Source organism: Lipophrys pholis (genome assembly GCF_963383615.2).
Source record: "Lipophrys pholis genome assembly, chromosome: 7".
In the NCBI taxonomy this organism is placed as follows: domain Eukaryota; kingdom Metazoa; phylum Chordata; class Actinopteri; order Blenniiformes; family Blenniidae; genus Lipophrys; species Lipophrys pholis.
In genome coordinates this window covers 1,719,135-1,738,848 of record NC_137638.1, presented here as the reverse complement: position 1 = coordinate 1,738,848, position 19,714 = coordinate 1,719,135, and the positions used below count along the sequence as shown (strand labels likewise).

The following is a 19,714-nucleotide window of genomic DNA, read 5'->3' as shown; positions in this document are numbered from 1 at the left end:
TAAAGAGTTCTCTCATGAAAGCCGTTAAAAAGCCTTTTGAGAGGCTGCAGGTTCTTTCACCACATCTTGAAACATAAATATTATAAATCGTCTGAAGTGAACTGAGCGACATCTTGTTTCTCCAACTGGAGGAAAATCAATCGATTGAAGATGGTTCAAAATTCATTTTCCACCAAATCGAATTTGTCTGGAGACACAAAACATTTAAATGATGACATTTAAAATACAAACAAAAAAAATACAAGGTACAATTTAGATGTATCTCATGGTCATTTTTTTAAATGTTTTATTTGCCTTGGATTTTCCTGCTTTACTCATTTTGACCATCTTTCCTGTTTCAGGCCGGTTTGCTGTTTATAACAACAGCTTCAGCTCGACTGGAAATTCTTTTCACTTGTTCCTTTGATCTCTTTTCCTTTTTTCTTTCTTTTTCTCCTTTTTTTCTATTTTTCTTTCTTTTCAGCCCTTTTTTTCTTTCTTTCTTTTTTCCCCTTTTTTTTAAATTTTTCTTTCTTTTTTCTACTTAAAATTTTTTCTATTTTTCTTTCCTTTTTTGATTTTTTTCTTTTTCCTTTGATTTTTTTCTTTTTCTATTTTTCTTTCTTTTTTCATTTTTTAAATTTTTTTCTTCCTTTTTTCCCCCTTTTTTAAATTGTTCTTTCTTTTTTCTACTTTAAATTTTTTCTATTTTTCTTTCCCTTTTTACATTTTTTCTTTTTCCTTTGATTTTTTTTCTTTTTCTATTTTTCTTTCTTTTTTTCATTTTTTTTTCATTTTGCTTCCTTTTTTCCCTTTTTCTTTCCTTTTCCCCATTTTCTTTCTTTTCTTTCTATCTTTTTCCCCCAGTTCTTTTTTTCTTCTTTCCTCCTTTCTTTTCCCCATTTTGTCTTTTTTTCCTTCCCCCCCCCCCCCCCCCCCCCTCAATTTTCCCCTCCTTTTTTCTTTTCACACTTCCTTGTCCTCAGAGCTCTGGTTGACGTTTGACCTTAATGAGCTGTTCTGGTCCTTTCAGAACGCGCCGTCGGGACGTCCCCACGAACTTTAATAATCTGAAGCGTATTTGAAAATGGGATGAAAGCAAAGTTTGTATGTTTAATGCTGATTTTGCTGCTTTGAATAATCTTTCAGATTAAAGATGATCAGTTTAGAGAAGCGTGGCTCTGGTTTCACATCACATCAGAGAATCTCTCATCACAGGACAGGAGACGGTTCCTCCTTCCTACACAACTTCATCCAGCCTCTTTCAGTCCCTCGTCTCAACAGGCTGCCAAGAGACAAGACGTCTTCTCAGGACGTTTGTTAAAATGCTCACCCGTGTAAGGGAGAAAAAGCAAACTTGCTTTTAGCTGAGTATCGGCTTGTTGGAGACGGAGATTAATCAGAGGATTAAGGAGGCGAGGAGCTTTGTGGCGCCGGATTTCCTCACTGCCAAAAGAAAGCAACAGCGGCGTTTGGAAGGAAGGAACATTCGTCCTGCAAAGTCCCTTTCTTTACACAACTGGAGCGAAAAGCCCGATGGCGATGGCGGCGACGGCGGCGGCGGCGTTACTTCTGCTTCACGCCGCAGTTGTTTCAGGACAAAGTCAGAAAGTCGGAAACACAAGCGCTCCCGATACAGCCGGAGTTGTTCCCTCCACGCCTGATTTAAGCTCAGAGGTGACATGAGCATCTTATCACTGGCATCAGGACCCCACGCGGAGAAAGGAGGTCGCCGCCATTTTGTGGGTCAAACAAAGTGTCCGGCGGCTCGTCCCGAGTCAGTAACTTAGAAAAAGTTTAAACACAAGGTAATGGAACGATGCACACCTCTGCATGAAGCAGCGGGCCATGTGGAATTGACCTGTTGGCTAAGCCCCGCCCCCGAACGCAAACGAACCAATAGCATTCAACTGGCAACTTCCTGGACTCGGACGAACTTCCTTTTCTCCGGAGAGAAGCTTCAGAGCTGGAAAAACTTTTCTTGTTTTAACGCACAACAAAGGTCAACCGACGAGGAGCGGGATGAAGAATGGCATATCTTCATTTCTGTGAGGAAACAAACAACTCCTCTATTTTACTTTTATTTTGTTGGTGTTGTTGATAATGTGTATTTTGATTTGGGGACAAGACACATCCCAACCAGTAGATGGCGCTCGAAGCGTCTAACGCGTCTCCGCCATCTCTCCGACTATAAAACGTACTTTATTGAGCCAAACAGGTGGAGAAGCCGCAACCGTCTGATTGGGAGGCGACTGCTCCACCCACCGAGCCACAGCCGCAGGAGCGGACGGCCCCAGGTGATGCGTTCAGGGGCATCATGTAAAGTCCAAACCGTGCTACGTGCTACGTGCTACGTGCTACATGCCATGACTGAGCTAAAATCATTTTAAACTCACTCTTCTCAACAAAGGGCTGCAATTCAAAAAAAAGTCTACACCATGTTTGTATAACCTCCGTCACAAAGTCTTATGGAACCGCCTCCACAATCGACCCGCCACCTTGTTTTTGTTTTGTTTTGTTTTACCACGACGGCCTCACCTGTGATGATGTTGTCGAGCAGCGTGGTGGGCATGCAGAAAATCCCCACCAGCAGGTCGCTGACGGCCAGGTTGAGGATGAACAGGTTGGTGACGGTGCGCATGTTCTTGCTGCGCAGCACGATGAAGCACACCACGCCGTTCCCCACCATGCACACCAGGAAGATCAGCAGGTAGGACACGATGAAGATGGCCGCCGTGGACGGCTGGTGCAGGTAAAATCCAACGTAGGTGATGTTGTTCCTGGGCGGGACGGCCTCCGCCGAGGCGTTGGGAGACGTCCAGTTGTCGTACGGCTGAGTGAAGTTGTTCTCCGCTTCTTCGTTCATTTTAAACCTGGAGGGCGAGACGGTCGGTTCAATAACTGATCAATCATCAGGTTGTTAATTGTGTTTTTCGAAGTGTGATAAAAGTCTGTTTTGAAAATGCCGCACTAAAATACTGGAGTCGCTGTTGTTTCTATCGTCTCCACCTACTCCCCCCACCCTCCTCGGTTCTCTGGCATCAACAGAACGTTTAAAGTTCCTCCACCAGAATCCACAAGGTGAAAAAATGAAAACGGTTTTCGTTGTTCATGTCAAAACCTTTCTGAAGGAAATTCCTCTTTACACCCAGACAAACACGTATTTCCAGTATTTATATTTCGTGAAAGATTCCCGGGTTTGTTGACGTCGCGGCTTCAAGGAAACTTCTGATAAATTCCCAAGGCAAGATCCCGTTTGTTCAGTGGGTTAGTGGACAGACCACCAAGTTGGATTGTTATTACAGTGACTGTCAAAATAAAAGTACCAAGTCAGTGACTGTCAAAATAAAACTACCAAGTTGGATTGTTAATACAGTGACTGTCAAAATAAAACCACCAAGTTGGATTGTTATTACAGTGACTGTCAAAATAAAACTACCAAGTTGGATCGTTATTACAGTGACTGTCAAAATAAAACTACCAAGTTGGATTGTTATTACAGTGACTGTCAAAATAAAACTACCAAGTTGGATCGTTATTACAGTGACTGTCAAAATAAAAGTACCAAGTTGGATTGTTATTACGGTGACTGTCAAAATAAAAACACCAAGTTGGATTGTTATTACAGTGACTGTCAAAATAAAACTACCAAGTTGGATCGTTATTACAGTGACTGTCAAAATAAAAGTACCAAGTTGGATTGTTATTACAGTGACTGTCAAAATAAAACCACCAAGTTGGATTGTTATTACAGTGACTGTCAAAATAAAACTACCAAGTTGGATCGTTATTACAGTGACTGTCAAAATAAAACTACCAAGTCAGTGACTGTCAAAATAAAAGTACTAAGTTGGATTGTTATTACAGTGACTTTCAAAATAAAAAAAACAAGTCAGTGACTGTCAAAATAAAACTACCAAGTTGGATTGTTAATACAGTGACTGTCAAAATAAAACCACCAAGTTGGATTGTTATTACAGTGACTGTCAAAATAAAACTACCAAGTTGGATCGTTATTACAGTGACTGTCAAAATAAAACTACCAAGTTGGATTGTTATTACAGTGACTGTCAAAATAAAACTACCAAGTTGGATCGTTATTACAGTGACTGTCAAAATAAAAGTACCAAGTTGGATTGTTATTACGGTGACTGTCAAAATAAAAACACCAAGTTGGATTGTTATTACAGTGACTGTCAAAATAAAACTACCAAGTTGGATCGTTATTACAGTGACTGTCAAAATAAAAGTACCAAGTTGGATTGTTATTACAGTGACTGTCAAAATAAAACCACCAAGTTGGATTGTTATTACAGTGACTGTCAAAATAAAAGTACCAAGTTGGATTGTTATTACGGTGACTGTCAAAATAAAACCACCAAGTTGGATTGTTATTACAGTGACTGTCAAAATAAAACTACCAAGTTGGATCGTTATTACAGTGACTGTCAAAATAAAACTACCAAGTCAGTGACTGTCAAAATAAAAGTACTAAGTTGGATTGTTATTACAGTGACTGTCAAAATAAAAGTACCAAGTCAGTGACTGTCAAAATAAAACTACCAAGTTGGATTGTTAATACAGTGACTGTCAAAATAAAACCACCAAGTTGGATTGTTATTACAGTGACTGTCAAAATAAAACTACCAAGTTGGATCGTTATTACAGTGACTGTCAAAATAAAACTACCAAGTTGGATTGTTATTACAGTGACTGTCAAAATAAAACTACCAAGTTGGATCGTTATTACAGTGACTGTCAAAATAAAAGTACCAAGTTGGATTGTTATTACGGTGACTGTCAAAATAAAAACACCAAGTTGGATTGTTATTACAGTGACTGTCAAAATAAAACTACCAAGTTGGATCGTTATTACAGTGACTGTCAAAATAAAAGTACCAAGTTGGATTGTTATTACAGTGACTGTCAAAATAAAACCACCAAGTTGGATTGTTATTACAGTGACTGTCAAAATAAAACCACCAAGTTGGACTGTTATTACAGTGACTGTCAAAATAAAACTACCAAGTCAGTGACTGTCAAAATAAAAGTACTAAGTTGGATTGTTATTACAGTGACTGTCAAAATAAAAAAAACAAGTCAGTGACTGTCAAAATAAAACTACCAAGTTGGATTGTTATTACAGTGACTGTCAAAATAAAAGTACCAAGTTGGATTGTTATTACAGTGACTGTCAAAATAAAACCACCCAGTAGGATTGTTATTACGGTGACTGTCAAAATGAAACTACCAAGCTGGATTGTTATTACGGTGACAATTTAACCACGATTAAAACCACAAGTAACTGGTTAAATTAGGGGATAAATCGTGAAAAAATGACCCTATGTCATAGTGGCCGACCCGAGGGTCCAATATTTCCTGCACATCTTCTGTCTATCTTCTATCTTCACTGGTTATTTATGTCTCATTTTGGAAATATGATACTAATAGTGCCAACACATATTCCCCGTTGTGTATTGTGTCGATATTACCTTATAGTATATACTATTTAATCTTGTGTAAACATTCAAAAGCCGTGCTTTCTCTCCACTCCGAATGTCTTGCAGAGTGTGAGGGGGAGATGGATTTGAAAAACATTCCAGCCGAGGTGGCGACAGACCAGAAAAAGGCTGTGACAGCTTGAACACGACTAATTGGTATTACATCTAGAGCAGCTCGTGTCGTTCGTGCGTATTGTTCCGAGCACCTGTGCATCATTATCAGGAGCATTTTCACCCACACAATGACAGATTAATTGTCACTAACTGGCCTCAGTGCTTCAATTAGTGGCTTTTTATTTTCTGGCCTTGCCTTTGAAGCAATGCATTGTTTGGTTATTTTGCTCCCGATTTGCTTCAAAATGTTGAATAGATTCCCATATCATTGTTTCCCAAAAGCCACAGTGTAATTGAATGAAACACAACAATGAGTTCGAGTCAATGCAGCTGCTTGTCCTCCTCGACTCGTGTTTAAAGGTGCTGAAGTGATTTTCCGCAGCTTCTCGTACAGGCGCTCGGCACGCTGACGTCAAAGCACACCATCAAGCTTCCTTTTGGTTAATCAGTTTCTTCAAGCCGAGACTGTGACGGTCCAAGATTGTCACCAACTTCAATCGAGAGAAAAAGAATGTCTAAAAGTAGCGTGGCCCTGCTTCAGAAAGGCCCGGTCCACGCTGGAGGATCCACGAGGTGGTCAAGGTAATACCGCCGCACACCTCCAGGCTGTGGTTCTGATTACTCAACGTTCGCCGGTGGAAGCGAACAAACTTCATTTTTGGGTGTCCGTTTCCATGACAACGGTGCTCAGAGCCACTGACAACGCAACTATTTCAAAAAAACTCCAGCTCCTGCCCCGCCCACACGAGCCAAAACAGTATTTCCTTCTCCCCGTCGTTCTTAAAAAGATTTCCGACCACAAAAATGACTCTAAACGATGTGGTACATACTCCAGGCCCACAGGCGGCGCTGTAGCGCTGAAACCGAGACGAAGACATGCAAACGCAGAGAAAATAACAAATCTAACGCCTGGCCTTCTTAAAGCGACGAGCATCAGCAGCTCCTGCAGCGCCACCTGGAGCAGGTCGTCTGCCATTGTTGTTGTTAAGTGACGTTGAGGAGAGGGAGGCGGGGCTATCAGGTCGAGAGGCGGGGCCATGACATCATCGTTTTCAGCCAACGTGCATCTTGTCTGTCCACACGTCAGCGCCGAGGCGGCGTTTTGAAATTCCTCCTGTGAACACGTGATTTTTATTTATTTCATTTATCAGTTTATTTGGTCGGGACGGTGCAGACTAACAAGCCTCCCCTTCATGAGGTCACAGAAATCGGCCGGATTTAGCACAAGGCTCCGACGCATCGGTCCACGGTTCCTCCGGTTATATCCGTATCTGCGAAATTTGTCCTTCACATATCGGCACATCGGATATCGTTCATCTCTGATCACAACGGATTCATTTGCATTAAACGAGTCAAATTATTTTTTATTTTCTTTCACTAATGAAACAGATGTTTGTTTCCAATATGTGAGCAGCAGATGTTTGACCATCAAGAGCAGATGAACTCTGTGTTCTTTCGAGAACGAGAACAAAAACATGAATAAAGGTTCTAATGAAGCTTTGCACAATTAACCAACGTCGTTGTTTTTCATTAGAATGGCTTTCCTCGGTCTACTTGAAATGGTTGAATCCATATAAACTCATCGGACTAAATCCATGGCAATGAACGAGTCGGTTCGAATATTAAAGCCTTTTAGTGGAACTACTGAAGGTCGCCTCATCTTCCTTTTATCGTGGTTCTTGTTCCCAGGTTCAACTCTTCTCAGCAGAATCCATTAAAGCCAACCAGGCGTTTGTCGCGCTGCATAATCCAAGCTTGTGTTGGAAAATGGCTTTCACTTGGATTCTCAATGTCTCGCAGAGTATTCACAGCCCCAAAAGATTCATCTCTTCTTCATTTGTTTTGCTATTGATGCAGTTAAAATAGACAATGAACGCCCTGAACGCTTTCGGAATAATGACCCCCTCTGAAGTGTCGTCTGCCGACTGTCGCTCCGCCGGAAAGTGACGCATCCAGAGAGAAAATAAGTGGCGCTGTGGACAAACAAAAGGAGCACAGAAATGTAGAAATGTCATCTCCGCTGCTGCCAGCTGTTTCTGAGGCATAAAAAGATTGTTTGATTGTTTATTGATTAGTTTTCCTGTGGGTTTTTTTTCTCCCCATCCAGGCTAAGAGGAAACAGCTCTGACAATGTCCGCTGTGAAATTACAGAGGAGCTCTCCACAGCGGATAAATATAGCTGTTGTGGCGATGAATCACGCTCATTAGGCGCCGTTGCAATGGAGTCTAATGCTCGGCTAATTTGACAAAAGGGGTTAGAAAGCCCGTTTCCTTTTTCCAGCTCCTGGACCCTCCGAGTCACGTCCATCCTTCCGGAGTCTGACATCGCTGACAAATCACCACGATCATGAAACCAGCTCACTGCCGCTCTCGCCGCGTGGAAGACATGAAGAAGAAGTCCAGGTGAATTAAACATGAACGGCCAACCAGAGTGGAGTGTGGGTCTGGCTGAGGCGTGGACGTGGAAAGCTCTTTAATGTTCAGCTCTTTAAAACGACCGGGGGAAAAGACAAAGGTGTGTTCTTTGCCGGGGGTGTTGTGACAGGATGCGTCCGCCGGTGAATCTGTTTTCTAACAGAGGGAGGGAAGGCAACAGGCGGCGATGAGAGGAGCTGCAACATTTCCCCACAAAATCATCAAACATGAGCTGGATATTCTCAGTAGGTGTGTCAGACACAGTATGTGGACCCACATCCGCTCATCAATCATGTTTTCAATATTCGCCTGTGATCCATCCATCTTCCAATCACCGGGGGGGGGGGGGGGGGGGGGGGGGGGGTTCTGCATCCTGACACTGGTGTGTAAAGATCCAGCATGGCAGCCGTTAGTGTGTGTGTGTGTGTGTGTGTGTGTGTGTGTGTGTGTGTGTGTGCTAAAGGTGTTGCAATAAAATCTCAAATGTTGTGTTCATGGTTGTGAAATCACCTTTAAAGTCAGATTTCCAATTTAAAGGAGTCACATTCTCCTTCTGTTCTCCTCCTCCTCCTCCTGTTCTCCTCCTCCTCCTCCTGTTCTCCTCCTCCTCCTGTCCTCCTCCTCCTCCTCCTCCTGTTCTCCTCCTCCTCCTCCTCCTGTTCACCTCCTCCTCCACCTCCTCCTCCTCCTCCTCCTGTTCTCCTCCTCCTCCTGTCCTCCTCCTCCTGTTCTCCTCCTCCTCCTTTTCACCTCCTCCTCCTGTTCTCCTCCTCCTCCTCCTGTTCTCCTCCTCCTCCTCCTGGTCTCCTCCTCCTCCTCCTCCTCCTCCTCCTCCTCCTCCTGTTCTCCTCCTCCTCCTGGTCTCCTCCTCTTCCTCCTCCTCCTGTTCTCCTCCTCCTCCTCCTGTTCTCCTCCTCCTCCTGTTCTCCTCCTCCTGGTCTCCTCCTCCTCCTCCTCCTCCTGTTCTCCTCCTCCTCCTGTTCTCCTCCTCCTGGTCTGGTCGGTCCACAAACCTTCAGTATTCTAAGTTTCTAGCTCCTCCTTGATTTTCCTCATTTGAATATTGGATCATAGGAGCTGCATTCAGAATCTGCTGTGTCTGTGTGAGCTGGACTGGCTCCGCCCACACATGCACATCTTGGGAAGAGGAGGAAGTACTTCCTCTCGTGGTGCCATGTGCCAGAGCAGAGCTGCCTAATTGTGGGAGGAGTCAAGAGCCTACCTTGATTGGGATTGGCTAAACTCCCGATGACACTATATAGGGTTTGATTTCTGATTGGCTGGTTGGAGCAACACACTTTTTAAAACCTGAAACAAGCCAGGGAGAGAGAGGACAGACTGTCTTCACTTCTGGGACGTCAGTCCAGGTATGGGGACGATTAGTACTGTTAGAAAACCTTCAGGAAGTGGATTTAGTATAATATGAGCCTTTAACCTTGAGGCACGTCGAGGTGACATGGCTGCACGCCTCGACACTTTGGCCCCGTTTACACGACAATGGCGCTCGGAGCAACAGAAATTTTTTTTTCTTTTTTAAACGCTCCGACTTCGTCTCCATGGAAACAGAGGAAAAGCAACTTTTCTGAGGTCCTCCGACTCGGTCTCCTTGTCGACGGTTGGGACGCAACTACTGGTCCTGCGCCGCACGGCCGTGGTAAATAGTTCTTCTGCACATGCTCAGTAGACGGACAATAAGAACATTTGTCTGCAGAGCGTCATGACTCTCAGTCCATATTCTCCTGGGACTTGGGACTTTTAAATATAATTACCATCAGTCTGTGATTCAGATATTCGCAGGCCCTGACTTCCTCCCCCACTGCCTGTTTACAAACCGTTTAAAATAAAATGTTTTTGCGTTTTTGTTTCAAAAGTTTCCCATTTACAGAGCAACGCTGCAGAGGGTGACGACCTTGTTTACTTCTTTATGCATCACTCACTTCGCTCCTCGGCCTCTTCGGCCGTCTCAAATCATCACTCGTCTTAAAATCCTCGTTTGTTTTCATTCAGAGAGAAGGAACTCCTCTCTCGTCTCTCTCCGGACTCCAAAGAACCTTTCCTCTTTCCTCTTCAGATCTCAGCGTGACGGAGAGAACAGACTGAATGTCGGCGGTTTGAATCCGACGGGTTCCACTCGTCACTTCCTGACCAGGTTCTCCTGTTTACGCTTCACCTGGAACCTCGGAGAGCACCGCGAATGTTACCTGCTTCTCCCTCGCTCTTTTAAAGATAATCTAAATTCATTTTAATCGAATTCACTCGAAGGAATGCAAGATATGAACTTTCCGTGACATCCGTGCTGACTGCTGCACATTGCTGTTAATTCATTTATGTAGACGGATAATTCTTCGGCAGACGTGCCTGAAATGAGACGTCCAGAAGGGAATTTATGCAGAACCGTGAATACGTTTTTTTGGGGCGGCATTTTTCCAGTGGGATTACGTTAATCCTGCAACATTTTTATTGGTATAATTCATGCCGAGGGTGGTTTATGACAGGCGTAGGCAATGGCATTTAAAAAAAAAAAAAAAGAAATGAGACTTAAATGTCCGAGTAACCCTCTGAACTGGAGCCAGTGAAAATATCGCCAAGCGCGAGAAACAACATGAAGCTGAGCTCGTTTATCACCGAGCCGCAGAGAAACCTCAAAATACGTTTTGATAAAAAAAACAAACAAGGTTTTGCTTTTTACAGGAACCGTCATTCTATCGTGGGGTTTTAAAGTGTGGTCATTAAACGTACACTGTATTCTGCAGCTCCTTACTGCTGAGGGATTTAGACTCTGTTTACACGAGAACTACCTGCTGCACAATGTATTGTTTGTTTGTTTGTTTGTTTGTTTGTTGATGGAGTGCTGAGCGCCTCAAGCACGAAATACTGTATATTTGAGTTGCACATGTCTGTGTGGGAAGCTATCGAACATACTGAAGCTAAAGCAACCTGGGGAAAATATCGTAAAAAAAAAAAAGAAAAAGAAAAGGAGAGTATGGGAGATGATCTCCTTAAAGGTACAGTACAAAACAAATCCTTGTATAAAAGCTGTGTGGGCGCCAGCGGAGGAAAGAGCCTCTCACAATAACACCAGCAGCTGAAGCCGATTTGCACTTCCTGTTCATTAAAAACAGACGGAATCTAAAACTGCACTTTTTTCAAACTTGAAAATCCCGTTGCGTCGTACATTAATCTCATGGCATAAACTCCTCCCAGTAGTTTGTGTAATCTTTTACACACGGCCAATGTTTCATGTTCATGGAGGCAAACGTGAGCGGGATCTTATTTGTGGGAATTTGAACAACCGAGCAGCTCGTTCAAACCTGTAATACCACTTTGAGCCACATGGCGGTGTAGTGAGTCAATATGACATTGAGTCCATGAGGTGAAGACGCGGGTGCTAACAGGTGATAGCAGCGACAAGCTAAAAACAAACTCCAGACTGGAGGCACTGTGTCGGAGTCAAGACCACCGAACCTGAGGCCAAGTCCAGACCAAGATCAGAACATCTCAAGACCAGAACATCTCAAGACCAGAACATCCAAGACCAAGACCAGAACATCTCAACACCAAGACCAGAACATCTCAAGACCAGAACATCTCAACACCAAGACCAGAACATCCAAGACCAAGACCAGAACATCTCAACACCAAGACCAGAACATCTCAAGACCAGAACATCTCAACACCAAGACCAGAACATCCAAGACCAGAACATCTCAAGACCAGAACATCTCAACACCAAGACCAGAACATCCAAGACCAGAACATCCAAGACCAGAACATCTCAAGACCAAGACCAGAACATCTCAAGACCAGAACATCTCAAGACCAGAACATCTCAACACCAAGACCAGAACATCCAAGACCAGAACATCTCAAGACCAAGACCAGAACATCCAAGACCAAGACCAGAACATCTCAACACCGAGACCAAGATCCTCAAAATTTAAAAAAAATAACTTTTTAATCAAAATTGAGAAATACCAGCAGAAACCATAAAAGTCTACCATTCTAGTGCTAGGGTAGGTTACGCAATCATCTAATTAGCTAACTGCAATATTTGCACAAGGATCCAAAACAGTAGCTCTAAGGGCCTGTATTACTGTGGCAGAGTTACAGCGCCCCCTATAGGCCTGGCATGTAAACTACATCATTTTGAGTCGTTTTAATGAAGCCGAGTGGATGAGGGGAAAAAAATAAAAAGAGCAGGGCCTGAAATCAGCGGGTATTTGTAGCCTCATCTCCTGTCACAAGAGCTGCAATGAGTAAAAATCCATCTGTGACGTTTTAGCGATGTACGACATGAAGCGTTGTGTATTTCCAGGAGCATTCCTCAATACGAGGTGGGTGGACGTTTATTTAAAACCGGTAATTAAAACCAATCCAGCGGTTGTCCAGCGTGGACAGGCTCACCCTGGAGACGACCATTATTCAAATGACAGCCGGCTGCCGATTGGCTAAAGACTCTTTGTTTGCACTTATTTGCAGCCCGGCAACCCGAGAGTGAAGGTGCAAACAAGGCTGGAATACAAAGATCAAAAATGATGTGAAAACACAATTAATCTTTCATCCTGACGCCGTCGCCGACACAGGAGGAAACGCTTCGCCATCTCCGACGGCGAAGGGACTTGGCGGAGCCTCAACAGTCGTCGTCCAATTCTTTGAAATGTTGAATCTGTGTGAAGCTGAGGTCCTTCATTCTGGTTAGTGACGCATGCTTTCACATGACATCTGTATGAGAGGCGATGAATGCTTGATGAGGTAATTCCTCATCTGTCCGTACGCCCCCGCCACCGCCGCCGCCGCCGCCAGCGGTCCGATTGTAAATGGACAGATTTCCATTCTCTCGCATGTCATTCTGGAGGCGTCCTCACAAGGTGGACGGTCGGGAATCCCAATGGCACACGTGTGTGTGAGGCAGAATCACACTTTGTCCGGCGGTGAATAACTTCCACGGTCCCTTTGACATTATATTGAAGCTCTTCTCCACTGAAATGACCCGAATGAGGGGAACATTGGTGGAGTACAAAGACCGTCTGCTGCGCCAGCGTCTGAGGACAATGTGCCTCGTCCAGGAGCGGCGCTAATCTCTGCTCATTGTCGGCTTTTTCATTGGAACCCTTTGTGTCGGTAAGGGGCTGAAAGCGCTCTCCAAGGTTTTCCTTTCGCCCGGTGCAAGTTAGAAATCTAAAAAAAAAAAAACAACATCTCCCAACCTTTGTTTGCAACTTTGGAGGTGGCAGCAGTGACGACTCGGGGGGACTCTCAAGGGGCGCAGAGAACCGTGGGCCCTTCGCTTGTCGAAGCCTCCGGCCTGGAGTCGGTTTGATCGACTGCCCGGATGATTCCTGGTTATTATCTGGAGTGTCACTCAGCGGCGGCGAGGCGGAGACACAACATTAAGGGGAAACTACTCATCGGACGGAAGGTGGAAGTAAGTGTTGCCTAAAGCCACTGAGGTTCTCAACCTTCAATCTTAGTTCAGCCGTTTTCAGAAAACCCAAAAACAGAACGAGCAATTATCAAACCAATCAGCCGGTCGGTTGAAGCAAAAGCTTCCGACTCACAAAAACCAAAACAAGACTCCCTTGATGACGTCACACAAAATGTACTGATACTATTTTTACAATGTATACAAGTCATATATACAGTTTATACATGCACAGCAAACATACGTACACATGAATATACATGACATGTACATATTAATAATATCAATTACATTTTAAATACGAAATCTAGTGTGACGATATTTAAATGAATATCTATCAGAGCGTATACTTTTTATTTTGTTTATTAAGTATTAACATATTTCATACCATTATAAACATATTATATATTATCGCTGTCCTCAGTAAAATGGTTGTTCTTCTTTCTTATACTTACTAATGATTTAAAAATCTTTTTAAACTGGTTCATGTTGGTGTTTTGTTTCATATCATCCTTTAGGCAGTTCTCTACTTTAAGCCCTGCGATTGTTAAACTCGTCCTTTTCAGTGTCGCTCTAACATACTGCATCTTGAAAAGTAGATTTCCTCCTATATTATATTCCTCTTCTCTCTCTAAAACTCTTTCCCGCCACCCTGTTGGACGCGTTTGCTTTATATATCACGGGTACAGTTTGGAGACGGCGGAGATCGAGCTGGTGTTTTTAAGAATAACCCGTGAGTGTGTTCTCTGTATCCGGTGTTACGTATCAGCCTGGTGACTCTTTCTTTGCATTCTGAATAACGGTTGGACGTTAGTTCAGTATGTACTTTCCCAAACTTTCTGAACTCGGGGCACAAGTTCTCATTACAAAGTCTCACTGAAATACTAACGCCTTCATTTCAACTGATTCCCAGTCTTGGTTTTGATTTGTATTCGATAACTGGGTCAAGTTCACCGAGATTAACAAACCAAAACCGTGTGAAATAAACATTTCTTTACCTGGTGGATGTAAACCGAGCACATACACACTGAACAGGAGAGCGAATATAAAGGCTAAAGTCAATAGTACCAAAAAAAAAATGGAGTTTCATTTAAATATTCCTAAAGCTGAAGGGAAATTCTGCTAAATGAAATGCTGAACCAGCAGCAGCGTCTGTGGCGTCAGTGGGAGAGAAACGCTCGCTGCGCTTTATTCTTTCAAACAGCTGATGCTGTTTGTCCGACGCCACGTCAGCAACACGGCGACTCACAGTGGGTCGTCGTCTCACGGCACAAGTCCTCAGTGGCGGGATCAGCGCCGTCTTTCTCTGGGCAAAACGTCTGGCTATGAACTAGCTCGGAGGGTTGCTGGATCGATTCCCTTCTCCACAAGTCAAAGTGTTCTTGAGCAAGACACAGAGTGCGTCTGAATTGTCCCTCCTTTCTCCTTTCCTATCCACTTTTCCTTAACCCCGTGGATGACGTCACGGGGATAAGGAAAGGTGTTAGGAGGCTTCCTAAAGGAGATAAGGAAAGGTGTTAGGAGGCTTCCTAAAGGAGTTAAGGAAAGGTGTTAGGAGGCTTCCTAAAGGAGTTAGTGAAAGGTGTTAGGAGGCTTCCTAAAGGAGATAAGGAAAGGTGTTAGGAGGCTTCCTAAAGGAGTTAAGGAAAGGTGTTAGGAGGCTTCCTAAAGGAGATAAGGAAAGGTGTTAGGAGGCTTCCTAAAGGAGTTAGTGAAAGGTGTTAGGAGGCTTCCTAAAGGAGATAAGGAAAGGTGTTAGGAGGCTTCCTAAAGGAGTTAGTGAAAGGTGTTAGGAGGCTTCCTAAAGGAGATAAGGAAAGGTGTTAGGAGGCTTCCTAAAGGAGTTAGTGAAAGGTGTTAGGAGGCTTCCTAAAGGAGATAAGGAAAGGTGTTAGGATGCTTCTTAAAGGAGATAAGGAAAGGTGTTAGGATGCTTCCTAAAGGAGTTAGTGAAAGACGATCATGTTGTTGTGACAATCAGACCACATTTCCACTAGGTGGCGTAATAATAATCCGACGGCGGTGAAGGTCAGTGACGTCTGTTGTGGTGAAGAAACTCCAAATGTGATAAAAAGTAGAATAAAGGTGGTTCCTCTCACGTTCCCCTGAGGTTCTAACCTCTGATCTAACGTCAAATATCTGAAGGTTTGAATGTAAATCAAAGGAGAAGAGGAACTAAAGGGAAACGGCTGCAGGTGAATAAAGAACCAATCAGAGTGAGAACAGGCTGCACTAAAACTGGACTTTACTGTGTTGGTTCTACAACATCCAGAACATTCCTAGTTGGGATCTGGGTTCTAGATGATTTCAAGTTGTTCTAGGCAGATTATTGCTTCGGTAACTTACATGATCTGCTCCTTTTTCAGTCATCCTGAGTTTCCCTGAACGCTCCGATGAGCGGGTTCCTTTAAATGTTGTCGCCGCAAGGAATTGTGGGGGAACATGAGCTGGTCTCCTTTGGTAAAGGAACCTTCAGTGGTTCCTAGGCTAAAGGAGGTTCTAAAGGAGGCATCAGTGGTTCCTAAGCTAAAGGAGGTTCTAAAGGAAGCATTGAGCCTCCTTTCCTTAGCTTAGTGAGAATGATAATGCTCCTCCTGCCCCAAGTGGTGGGGAGGGTCATTGCAGCCCTTGCGGCCCACAGGAGCAGGACTGAACTCTTTCCAGTAGTTGGCGCCCACGGCCCAATGGTTGATAACCACTGGTCTAAAATCAACTGCAAACAGAGCCGATTCTGTCAGACTGGACAGGACAAACAATCCTGGGCATAGTCCTGCGTTTTCGGTTCAGAAAAGTTTCCCGTTTACACGGCAACAGTCTGAAAATGAGCGTCTGGAGGTAAAAACGGCTTTTAAACAGCTTCTTATCACTTTAAACTTTTCTTTTGCTCACAATTAAATTGAATTCACTCAAAATTCCAGCGCATGTTACTGAAATGTAGTTTGCATGCCGGGCCACCAGATGGCGCTGTTTGTTTTTGTAATGAAACCACACACACACACACACATACATGCAGCAGAGAACAATGGGCTCTAAACATTAACAACAATGATGCCGGAAACGCGTTACTCTCATATGACTACTATTTTCAGTAACAAGTAATCCAACGCATTACTATTTCCAAACCAGTAATCAGATTACAGATACTTCTTCAAGTCACTGCTGAAGAAGCTGAAGAAGCGTAACTATTGTAGCGTCCCGCAGGACCTTGGGAAAGAAGACGAGTTTCTTGTCTGTAAAGACAATTAATTACTGAACAAACATAATTTACCAGGCTGCGCCTCCATTCATTCTCCTCCAACCACACACACACACACACACACACACACACACACACACACACACACACACACACACACACACACACACACACACACACACACACACACGCACGCACACGCACACACACACACGCACACACACACACACAAGCACACAAGCACACAAGCACACACAGGCTCGCTCGCTCTAACCGTGCGTTCAGGAAACACAAAAGAATCCCAACCAACAAACATCATCATTAAACCTTAACATTCATTTTCTATATTTCTGTGTCGGGATATAGAAAGAGAAAGAGAAAGAAGAAAGAAAGGAAAGAAAATAAGAAAATGAAAGAAAAAGAGAAAAAAATTTAACCTTAACATTCCAACGACACAACTGCAGAGACGTTACACTACATTCTTTCTAATTTTCCTGAGTAAATAGATATAATTGGCAGGAAGCCCCGCCCCTTTTTGGAGGCAAAACCGGTTATCATTTTTATGTTGAGACGATGGGAGATGGTCGGCAGCTGCTGAAAGTAACTTCAAAAATCTAACTTAGGTACTGCTAAAAGCAAATAATCAGTAAAGTAACTAAATTACTTTAAAAAAGTAACTAGTAATCAGTAATCAAACTACTTTTTCAAAGTAACTGTGGCAACACTGATTAACAAGGGGAGAACACGGACATTCTAGTGGACAGATGACCAAGTTGGACAGTTATTACGGCGACTGTCAAAATAAAAGTCCCAGGAGATTATGGACTGGGAGTCATGAACGTTGTTCCGGCTGTTCATGAGCTCGTAGACGTACAATCAGAACAATGTTTGCCTCCAGAGTGTTGAAGTGTCCTTGAGCACAACGTTGAACCTGACGCTCGTTTCCACGGAGGTCGAGCTCCTTGATTAAGAGTTCGTGTTTGTGAAGGAGACTAACGGTGCGAAAGGGTTCCGACACGCACTTTATAAGTCAAGTCCCAAACCAATTTCAGCCGTTACCTTTAGCTCTTATTTGATTCATTCATCTCAAAGACTTTAGCGGCGTCACGTTGGCTGCAGAAGCTCGTTAAGACTCTTCAGTGTACAGAAATCCAGCATGGCCCCAACGCTGTCTTCTGACACGCTGCCCCCGGAACATTTCACAATCTACCATTTAGAAAGTTTAACTTCAACATTGGTTCAGTTTGGAGTTCTCACTGCACTTTGATTTGAATTCAAACACACTGTATTCATCCAAAATGGGGCAATACGCATTTAAAATGCGTCATAACACAAATTATTAAGATAAAATGACATCCGCTAAAGGCATTTAAAGAACTACAAGACGATATAAATCCAACAATTGTTGGATTTATATCGTCTTGTAGTTCTTATGATAATCTTCAATTAGTCACAATTACATGCAATCCCTCCCAAAGTGTTAACAGTGAAAGCCTCTGTGTCTTCAGGTTTGATGTTTCATTTGTTTTCCACATGTAAACAACAGTGAAACAAACAGGATCACAGCTCAACGTTCTTGAGTTCCACACATAGTGCAGATGTGTAGAATCGTGAAACAATAAATCAAATGGCAGTAGTGGGTGGAATTACTCCACATTGGCACCTTTGCAACCAGTTTTGCTCGCGTGTTATCAGGATTTCTCACCACCTCATCATGGGTGCAGAGAAAACCAGAGAAAACCAGAGATGCACGCAGGCGTTGATCTAACTTGAAAAGCTGAATCAATCCAAAGGCAAAGAAAAAAAACGAGAGAAAGCCAAGCTGCAGATGTTGCTGACACAGTGCGTCTGCATGTGTCTGCATGTACATTGTAAGTAAGTTCGGAGCGTAAAAATGAAGTGAAGATTTCGCAGTGGAGGAGCTGACCGTGCGTAAAAGCGCGCATGGCTGAGCAGCCCTGGACAAAGGGGTTTCTGTGGCCAAATGCGCATGAAAGCGAGGAGTGCTGGAGGCAAGGGCACGAGAGATGATTACGCACGAAATATTCTCCCGACACGGAGCTGCCGAAACTTTCAGTCCGACTCACCGCAGCTTTTCAAAGCTTCCCCGTCTTTTCTTTGACTGTAAATCCACTCTGAAAGCGTTTCTCCAAAGAAGGGATCTTACCTTGGTTTATTTCACAATCAGGTAAACGATGGGCAGTGCGCATTGAGGGAAGGAGAAGTCAAACGAAAAGGTCCACTTTTTCTCTGGGTGCGACATGCGTGTGGTTCAGAAAAAGAAATGTGGTGGTGAAACATGACCCGGAGAGTGAGGCTCGTCCTCGCGCTGCGTTCCGTTACCGGTCCGGTTTGACGCGCGCCTCCGTGCCGGTGCGCTCCGCTCGCCGCTCAGAGCGCAAGTGGAGGCTGTGCAGCTGAATGAGTCTTTCTGAAGCGGTGACGTCGGGAAATGGTGGAGGGTGGGGGCAGTTGGGGCTGGATGCAGAGAGCCCCCCCCCTCCTCCAGCTGCTGATTCTTTCCCCAGTTGCGCGCTGTGATGGTGGAAGCGAAGCAGCAGGTCACACAGATGCTGCTGCAGATTGTGCTCTTTCACACTAAACACATGGGGTGGGGGGTTGGGTGGGGGGGTGGGGGGTGGTGGATTAAAGGCAAAAGAACACAATGCTCTGGACGAGGTCTGCAACCTGCAGCTCTGCGGCCATTTGTGGCTTTATAAACTTCCAAAAGGTTGTATGGAAATAAACATTTGGCTTTCATTTTCATTGAATTACCATTTGACACTGATTTTCAAAAATGGTCTGATCTCCAGGATGAAAACCGATAAATAGGGCAAAACAGCAGAGACAGCTGCATTGCAAATAAATAAATAAAGAGATAAATAAATAAAATGTTTTAACAAATGTTAAGATACTCAAACACAAAGAAACACTACCCAGTAAAATAGTCCAGCTAAAATCATTAGAATTGCCTGTTGCCTTTTGTTGGAACAGGAAATGTAAAAGATTTGGAAAAATGAAAATGAAAACTAAAGAAAGGAAAGGTTAAAAAAAAAAAACAACAGAAAAGAGAAAATGCTAGTATTC

General features: G+C 43.7%; 1 protein-coding gene across 1 annotated transcript in view; it reads right to left on the bottom strand.

Moving 5' to 3' along the window:
• Positions 1–19,040, bottom strand: part of npffr2a (neuropeptide FF receptor 2a) — a gene marked incomplete at its 3' end in the record, with an annotated part of 38,717 nt that extends 19,677 nt beyond the window's left edge. Inside the window, exons 1-2 of the mRNA XM_080468259.1 lie at positions 18,795–19,040; positions 2,518–2,852 (exon numbers count right to left, since the gene is read on the bottom strand). Of these exons, the coding sequence (XP_080324385.1) occupies positions 2,518–2,845 (328 nt within the window). The 5' untranslated portion in view covers positions 2,846–2,852; positions 18,795–19,040. The remainder of the gene's footprint in view (positions 1–2,517; positions 2,853–18,794) is intronic.
• Positions 19,041–19,714: the final 674 nt, after the last annotated feature.